Raw genomic sequence first — 9,437 nt, 5'->3', positions numbered from 1 at the left:
ATTGCAGCTCTTATAGTAGAGGCTGTGCATGATTCAAATGTACAGAAATGTGTTGCGCTTCTTTCCCCACATCTAAACAGTTAAACGAGTCTGAATGCCCTGAATACAAATATAAAAATTAAAAATAAAGATTCGATGTAAAACTTGGGTGTCCTTCTCCTTCCTACTGCTAACACAAAATAGCCGAAAGTGCCACAAAACGTTTAAAACTGTCCTGCACGGAGCAAATATGAGCAAAACGACGCCCTTTATTAAATGAAACAAAGCAGAGCTGGATCACGCTAACAAAAACAACTTCATATTTAATGAAAACGCAGACGGTAAAACATGAAACACATTCTGGCTCTAATCAAAACTACTCGATCGCTAACAAGAATGGCAACAAGTGAAAATAGCCAAATAAAGCAAAACAAACTCTTTTAATTTGCTGGTAATGAGTGTGATTTCAGCCGTTGCCTTGGTTACCAGCTGCTCCTAAAACTTCCGAACACATCGTGTGCACGTAAAACTTCATATCCTGAAAACTGAAGGCAAAAGCTGAAAGTAGTGGCAGTAAATTTTGGCCCAGCAGTGGAGAAAACGAAACAAACATAATAAATTTTAAAATAAATTTTAGCTAAAAAATATAGCTTTTCAATAGAAAATTTACAAATAGTGCGTTAATCCAGAGTATAAAGAAGTACAACCCTAATCCTGCTGAGTTTGGCTTCAATTTTTTTTCTCTGCCTCCACACAACAATTAAGTTTTGAAAACAAAAACTACCGTTAGTACTACAAGTCCACGGACCAGAAATTTACTTTGTTTTACCAAACCTCCGCTGCTTAAGATTGTTTTATTAGAATAGTTTCCAAAACAGGAGCAACAGGTAAAAACATTAAAGGACGACGTTTACACGCAAAATATTTTGAACTCTTGAGTAAAACTGTCGGGCTTTTGGAATATAAAACTATCGCTTCCACGTCGGCAGCCATTTTATTCCCCACACAAAACCCGTAAACGACAATGTACAGGTTCAAAATGTTTTCAGTTTAGAGTTGCATTCTATTCCCCCCCCCCGCCCCAAGAGCATATTTTCCAGATAAAACTTCCACAATTTGACAAAAACAACAAATGTAATAAAAAAAAAAAAGTGTATAAAGCAGATTGTCCAAGTGAATCGGTGTAAAAGACAATGCAGTTTGACGACACGAGCGAGCCGCTGTCCATTCGCCTCCCCGTTCTCACACGTGGAAGCCCAGTTTGAGTCCATTTTGATCCAGATGGTTTGAAAGTGAACAAAATTACATTCGTACAAAACCAAAAAAAAAAAAAAAAAAAGAACATCGAAGACGGAAAAATGAAGCTTTAATCGTTCCAAAAGCCACCGGTCTGTTCTTGATACACTTCGATGACATCTTCGTCCTCCATCCCCAGCTGTTGACGACAGAGAGAAGACAAATGAGTTGTAATAAAGTTAGGATTATTAAATTTAAGATTTTGATACCTTTTACTTTAATATTCTCCCTACTAATCTTCTTTTGACTTTTCCCTCTTCAGGGGTCTCCACATCGAGTCATCCTCCTCCATCTCACTCTGTCCTCACTCCAACTACCTCCATGTCCTCTCTAACTGCATCCATATATCTCCTCTGTCTTTTTCCTGGCAGCTGCATTTCTAACATCTTTCTACCAATATACCCACTGTCCCTCCTCTGGACATGTCCAAACCATCTCAGTCTGGTCTCTCTAACTTTATCTCCCAGTTGTTCAACCTGTGACCTCTGATCTCATTCCTAATCTTATCCATCCTTGTCACTCCTAAGGAGAACCTAAACATCTTCATTCCTGCCACTTCCAGTTCTTTCTCCTTTTTGTCAATACCACTGTCTCCAGAGCAAACGAGAAGGGGCTCAGAGCCGATCCTTGATGCACTCCCACCTCCACCGTGAAGCTATCTGTCCCTCTTACAGCACATCTCACCACTGTCCTGCTGTCCTCATACATGTCATGTACCAGTCTAACATACTTCTCTGCCACTCCACACCTCCTCCCTCGGTACCCTGTCATATTTTTTTTTTTTTTTTTTTTTTTTTCATTTAGCCTTTATTTATCCAGGTTAGTCTCATTGAGCCACGAGAACTCATTTTCAAGAGAGACCTGTTTAGGGAGCACATGGTGGGGGTTAAGGGCCTTGCTCATGGGCCCAGAGTGGGGCGAATGAGGGTGGGGGCAAGTGTGGGTGTTTCACCTACCCCACCCACAATTTTGATGTTGTCGGGGCCGGGGCGTGAACCGGCGATCTTCGGATCACAAGCCCACCTCTCTAACCTCTGCGCCACCACTCCCCCTAAATATATAGTCATATGCTTTTTATAAATCCACAAAAGACACAAAGGAGTTCTTTCTGACCCTCTCTGTACTTCATCAGCGTCCTCAAAACAAAAAATGGCATCTGTGGTACTCTTTCTTGACATGAAACCATACTGCTGCTCACAGATAGTCACCTCGTCTAAGTCTTGCTTCCACAACTCTCCCAGATCTTCATCATGTCATCAACTTAATTTCCCTGTAGTTGCTACAACTCTGTACATCACACTTGTTCTTATAAATGGACACCAGCACACTTCTCCTCCGCTCCTCAGGCATTTTCTCACCCTCAAATATGCCATTGAATATTTGAGTCAAAAACCTCTCTACCATCTCTCCAAGACATTTCCAAAGCTCCGCTGTACATCATCAGGTCCTACTGCCTTCCCCGTCTTCATTCTTCTTGGAGCTTTCCAGACTTCACCCTCACTAATCTTTCCTACTTCCTGGTCCACAGTTTCTATGACCTTTAACTCTTCTTTCTCTTTCATTCATTAACTCCTTAAAGTACTTCTTCCATCTTCCCGTCACACTTTTTCATTCAACCTTTATTTAGACAGGTAAATCCCATTGAGCCCCGAGGACTCATTTACAAGAGAGACCTGATTTCAACAAAGAATGATGACAACAATGAACAGCAACAATGGACAGTTATAAAAAGGCATAGAATTTTTTTTTTTAAACAAATAGGATGGCTAAAAAAAAAGAATAACAAAAAACAGCTAAATTCAAAGGCGAATGTAGAAAACTAAAACCAGGAACATGTCTGCATTGGTCCCTGCCCAGAGTCCAACAGATTCAGACACACTCCTCACTTGTTAGAACATTACCATTCCTATCTTTAACAAGCTTAATCTGCTGCGCATACTTTTTAGGCTCATCCCTCTATCGCAAATACCGTATTTTCCAGCGTATAAGTCAAAAAAGCATCATGAAGAGGACAAAAAAAATAATATGTATAAGTCGCATTTTTTGTGTGTCACCGCTGATCCGTCACGTTTATTATGCGTTTATTTAATGGTCAAAACAGCTTCACTTTGCCTGAGTGGCGCGGCACCATCCATCCACCGTGGCCGGAGCCGCTAGCTCTCCAGCGTTCTTCCACCTGCACCAGCTGAGTGACGCAAGTGCACACGGGAGGACTCGCTGTTGCAGTTCTTCGACATTTATAACAGTCAAAATTTGCATTATGAATATGGGGGGGGGGAAACGTATACAAGTTGCAGGACTGACAAATATTAGCAAAAAACTGCAACTTGTACACCAGAAAATACGGTATGTAGAAGTCCTTCTTGCCATCTTTAGTGTCCAGCCTCCCATACAATTCAGTTTATTTCTATAGCACCAAGTCACAACACAAGTCATCTCGGGCATTGAAAAGAAACATTCGTATATAAAAATAACAATTTAACATTGTTTATCTGAGGAGCAGACTGCTTTGAGTTTAACTCCATCACAGAACTCATCTTGAACAAGCATGAAGGCGACAGTGGAAAGGAAAAACTCCCTCCTGAGGAAGAAACCTTTAGCAGAACCAGTTCAGGACAAGTGGCCATCTGCTTCGACCGGCTGGGTTTGAGAGGAACAGATACACAATGGCAGGTCGAGAATCACATGTTAAATGAAAACTATTCAATTTTAGCAAATAATTTAAGGAAATTAGATCAATTTGTCCTCTAGTAGTCTAAGCCTATGGCAGCATAACAAGCCAACCCTAACTATAGGATTTATCACAAAGGAAAGTCTTAATCCCAGTCTTAACTGGACAATGTGTCACGGACAGAAACTGGAAGTTGGTTCCACAAGAGAGGAGCCTGATAACTGAAAGAAATTCCTCCCATTCTGCTTTTGGAAACTCTAGGGACCACGAGTAAACCTGCAGTCTGAGAGCAAAGTGTTCTGTTAGGAAAATATGGAACAATAAGATCTTGAATACAAGATGGAGCTAGGTTGTTGACAGCTTTGTAGGTTAGAAGTAAGATTTTGAATTAAATTCTGGATTTGACAGGGAGTCAATGGAGAGAAGCTAAAACTGGAGAGATATGATCTTTCCCACTAACTCCAGTTAAGACTCTGGCAGCAACATTTTGGATCAACTGAAGACTTTAAAGAACAACTCATCACACCCGTTCCGCTTTGCTTTAGCTACTTCCCTTTTTGCTCTACAGCTCATTTCCTTATATTCCTGTCTCCTCTCATCGTCATATTTCTTCTTGACTAACCTCGTTCGTTGCAACAGCTTCCTGCACTTCACTATTTCACCACCAGGCTTCCTCATCATCGTTTCTCTGTCCAGATGACACACCAAGTACCTTCCTACCTGTGTCTCTACTGTTATTACAGTAACCTGTAATTTACTACAGTACTGTTTCTGGACCAGTCATCTGAATTCTCTTTCTTAGCACCCAGATACTTTTAACAGCTCCTTTCTGAATTTCTCAACTTTCTTCCTTCTGCAGCTTCCACCATTTGGTCTTCTCTGATTTTCCTTTTCCTCTTCTTCACAACAGTCCTTCTACACACAACCATCCGATGCTGTCTGGTGACACTCTCCCCTGCCACAACCTTACAGTCTCCAATCTCACTCAGGTTTCCTCTTCTACACAGGACGTAGTTGACCTGTGTACTCCTTCTTCCACTCTTATAGATCACTCTGTTCCTTCCTCTTTTTTGTAAATAAGAGTTGACTACAGCCATTTCCATGCTCTTGGCAAAATCCACCACCATCCTTCCTGGTTTCTTTCTACCTTCCTTCTCTGCATCATGTCAGTCAGCTCTCTACCTTTGCCTGTCATTGTCCCCACATTTAGAGTTGCCACCCTCAGTCCGACATTCTTAACTTTCCTCTTGTCCCTCTGTCTCCTGACGCGTTTCCCTCCTCGTGGTCTTTGACCAACAGTAGCAGAATTTCTGCCGGCACACGGTGTGTCAACAGCAATGGTTGCAGTCATTGTTAATCCGGGCCTCGACTGATCCGGTATGGTGTCGCTTAGATGAACTTGCATATTTAGTTTTGACAAGTGTTTCACGTCAGATGTTCTTTCTGACAAAACTCTCACCATTAAATCAGGCTTGAGACCAGTACAAGAGATGCACTGGCTTGTGCTCTCTAGTGGCTGGTTTATTCTTCCTACTACGGATACGCTGCAGAAATCAGATGTAAACAAAAGCTTTCTGTGCTGCTAGTGTTCTTTTTTAGTTCATTTTTATTCATGAAAATTTTTCAAAATGTGTTCTTCTTTTAGGATTGCACAGATGCAGCAGTATAAACTAATCTAAACTCTTAAAACGTAATAACCATGATTTATAAAATACACATGAGTTTTGTGTTTAGAGTGAAAAGTAGCCATGTATGAGTGAGGTCTGTGTGTACAAAAGAAGCAAGTCTCGCTGTGCGTCTGTGTCAACATGATGGAGTGAAGAACAATGAGCGTTTACCTCTTTTGGAGTTTGGTTGTCTGCAATTCTCTGTCCCTCAAACAGAAACCTTAGCGTGCTTGCAGGAACGCCCTGCAACAAAGACAAAAATAATTATCAGAATTATCACAACTTAAGGACACACTTCCTTGTGCTCAAGATGGAGCCTCTATCCTGAACGTTTTGGTCGTTTCCCTGCTCTTCAGAAGGTCTTTAAGTTCTGTAAAGCCTGTTAATCATGCACGCATTCACAACAAGTGTTGAAGCAGAGAAACATCTAAAACATGCAGGATCATGCCCCCCCGCCCCCAGGACAAGGATTCAGAACCACTGATCTAGACTTTTAAAGGAATAAATCTGCTACAAGACGTAACGGCCGATAATTTCCCTTCGTCCTCGTACCTGTCGCTGGCTGTAAGACTCTTTCAGCTTCTTTAGATGCGTCGTCATTTTCACCTTAAAGTGGATTTCACTGCTGTCCTGTGACAAAAAGCGTTGAATTGTTCGTGTGAAAACAAAAAAGGCATTTACGTTTACATAGAAAAATCATTATTGTTGTAAGGCTTTTAAGAAGGGTGACAACAGTATGCAGCGGTTTAGTCCAAAAATAATGCAACATAGTTAGTATGAACTACGCTACTCCTAGAAATCCAAATTTGCCTTCGCAAACATATAAAAAGTCAGCTTAAATGAATGTTTTAAACAAAATGCTTCCAGCAAAATGTCATTGTTGTGCTAACAAACCACAAACGTTTATGCATGTAATGCAAGCATGTGTAATGTATAATAACAGGATTATTGAAAGTGGGTGCATACTTGCTAACAGACATGTAACACATCATTTTATTAAGACACATATTCCGCCCCCTCCTTAAAACCTACCTGACCGATCACTTTTAATTTGATATATTCTCCGTCTTTCTTATCGCCTCCATCTTGACTTGACGGTTTTGTCTCCTATAAAAACAAAAACAAATGTTCTAAACAGAACAACGCACACACATTTGGGGCCTGAGGGGTATAGTTTCTCGATTTCCCCAACCGTGTTACTCTAAAAACTAAAATGATTTTGCATCTTAATGTTGTGAGACGCGGTTACTGTTAAGTGTTACCTGGAATAAAAGCAAAGCTAATCGCTAAAAGGTAAATAAGCTAGGGCCTAAAGCTACATCGGCTAACGGTGTTAGCACGAAGCCATGAGCGATGAAGCCACAAAAACACCAATTTGTACTTTTTAAATTTGTTCTCACAGAATAATTATTATTCGAAAGCATTTATGTCTTACCGTGTCTGACATATTTCCTTTTTTTTCTGACTTGTGTGAAATTTCCTAACAATAGATGTAGCGTTAGCTCAGTTGCACCTCTCGTCTGATGTTATGAGGAATCGACATTAGCCGGAAGTGACGGACCGGAAGGTGTTTCAAAGTAAAAGTCACATTGGAATAAACAAGCCCGAACTTACGCTAAAAGCAATGTCTCTATCAGTTTTGCCCATTCTTTCTTGCAAAACAGCTCGAGCTCAGTGAGGTTGGATGGAGAGCGTTTGTGAACAGCAGTCTTCAGCTCTTTCCGCAGATTCTCGATTGGATTCAGGTCTGGACTTTGACTTGGCCATTCCAACACCTGGATATGTTTATTTGTGAACTATTCCATTGTAGATTTGGCTTTATGTTTTGGATCATTGTCTTGTTGGAAGATAAATCTCCGTCCCAGTCTCGGGTCTCTTGCAGACTCAAACAGGTTTTCTTCCAGAATGGTCCTGTATTTGGCCCCATCCATCTTCCCATCAATTCTGACCATCTTCCCTGTCCCTGCTGATGAAAAGCAGGCCCAAACCATGATGCTGCAACCACCATGTTTGACAGTGGGGATGGTGTGTTCAGGGTGATGAGCTGTGTTGCTTTTACTCCAAACATATCGTTTTGCATTGTGGCCAAACAGTTGGATTTTGGTTTCATCTGACCAGAGCACCTTCTTCCACATGTTTGGTGTGTCTCCCAGGTGCTTGTGGCAAACTTTAAACAACACTTTTTATGGAGATCTTTGAGAAATGGCTTTCTTCTTGCCACTCTTCCATAAAGGCCACATTTGTGCAGTGTACAACTGATTGTTGTCCTATGGACAGACTCTCCCACCTCAGCTGTAGATCTCTGCAGTTCATCCAGAGTGATCATGGGCCTCTTGGCTGCATCTCTGATCAGTCTTCTCCTTGTTCCAGATGAAAGTTTAGAGGGACGGACGGGTCTTGGTAGATTTGCAGTGGTCTGATACTCCTTCCATTTCAATATGATTGCTTGCACAGTGCTCCTTGGGATGTTTAAAGCTTGGGAAATCTTTTTGTATCCAAATCCGGCATTAAACTTCTCCACAATGGTATCTCGGACCTGCCTGGTTTGTTCCTTGGTCTTCATGATGCTCTCTGAGCTTTGAACAGAACCCTGAGACTATCACAGAGCAGGTGCATTTATACAGAGACTTGATTACACTCAGGTGGATTCTATTTATCATCAGTCATTTGGGACAACATTGGATCATTCATAGATCTTCACTGAACTTCTGGAGTGAGTTTGCTGCACTGAAAGTAAAAGGGCCGAATAATATTGCACGCCCAGACAGATGGACACCATCTCTGACGTTTAGACGGATCAAGTCAAGTCACATTTATTTATATAGCACATTTAAAACAGTAACTGTTATCAAAGTGCTTACCAAAAATAATCACAGCATCAAATATTAATAACAACATAGTACAGCAACATGAATAAAAGCATAAAAACATGAAATATAATGAGAAAGAATGAAATACTAAATCAAATCACCCTGCGTTAAATGTCAGGGAGTAAAAGCAAAATGGATGAACACAATCAACAATGAAATACCAAATGAGATCACACTGTGTTAAATGCCAATGAGTACAGATGTGTTTTGAGGAGAGATTTAAAAATAGAGACTGAGGTGGCCTGTCGAATGTTGATGGGCAGATTATTCCAGAGTTTAGGGCCCATGACTGAAAACGCCCGATCTCCTCTGAGCTTCAGCCTGGTTTTAGGTACGGCCAAAAGCAGCTGGTCTGATGATCTCAAGGCCCGAGAAGGAGCATAAGGATGAAAGAGGTCGGAGAGGTATGAGGGTGCGAGGCCATTAACACCCTTAAATGTCAGCAGAAGAATCTTAGAATCAACTGTGACACGCACAGGAAACCAGTGAAGAGAGGACAGAACCGGAGTAATGTGCTCAAACCTGCGAGTTCCTGTTAGTAGCCGAGCTGCAGCATTTTGGACAAGCTGGAGACGTGAGAGAGAGACCTGACTGACCCCAGCATAAAGCGAGTTACAGTAGTCCAGCCGGGTTGTAATAAATGCATGGACTCATTTATCAAGGTCGGATCTGGACAGGACGGACTTGAGCTTAGCTATCTGCCTTAGCTGAAAGAAGCTTTTTTTGAAGAACAGAATTTATCTGCTTATTAAACTTAAAGTCCGAGTCTAAAACTATCACTATCATCACTGATGTTGAGACGCATGGACGTCATCTTCTCTTTTAAATGTGCTTTATAAATAAAGCTGATTTGACCTTTTTTGATCTTGTCCATGAAATGGCTCTAAAACATTAAAAATTTTCTCTTCCCCCCCCCCCCCCCCCCGTTTTCTTTTGTTGTACCTGTCTTTCATT

General features: G+C 41.2%; 1 protein-coding gene across 1 annotated transcript; it reads right to left on the bottom strand.

Moving 5' to 3' along the window:
- Positions 1-1,059: 1,059 nt before the first annotated feature.
- On the bottom strand, positions 1,060-7,165 carry sumo1 (small ubiquitin like modifier 1). The gene is made up of 5 exons (XM_037696580.1): positions 7,049-7,165; positions 6,646-6,720; positions 6,166-6,243; positions 5,785-5,856; positions 1,060-1,414 (listed from the first exon to the last, which is right to left on the bottom strand). The coding sequence occupies exons 1-5, from the start codon at positions 7,058-7,060 to the stop codon at positions 1,346-1,348; spliced, it is 306 nt and encodes a 101-aa protein (XP_037552508.1). The 5' UTR covers positions 7,061-7,165; the 3' UTR covers positions 1,060-1,345.
- Positions 7,166-9,437: the final 2,272 nt, after the last annotated feature.

Source organism: Nematolebias whitei, chromosome 23, assembly GCF_014905685.2.
Source record: "Nematolebias whitei isolate Nwh7 chromosome 23, NemWhi1, whole genome shotgun sequence".
In the NCBI taxonomy this organism is placed as follows: Eukaryota; Metazoa; Chordata; class Actinopteri; order Cyprinodontiformes; family Rivulidae; genus Nematolebias; species Nematolebias whitei.
The sequence above is the reverse complement of the archived record's forward strand: the minus strand, read 5'-3'. Positions and strand labels throughout refer to the sequence as shown.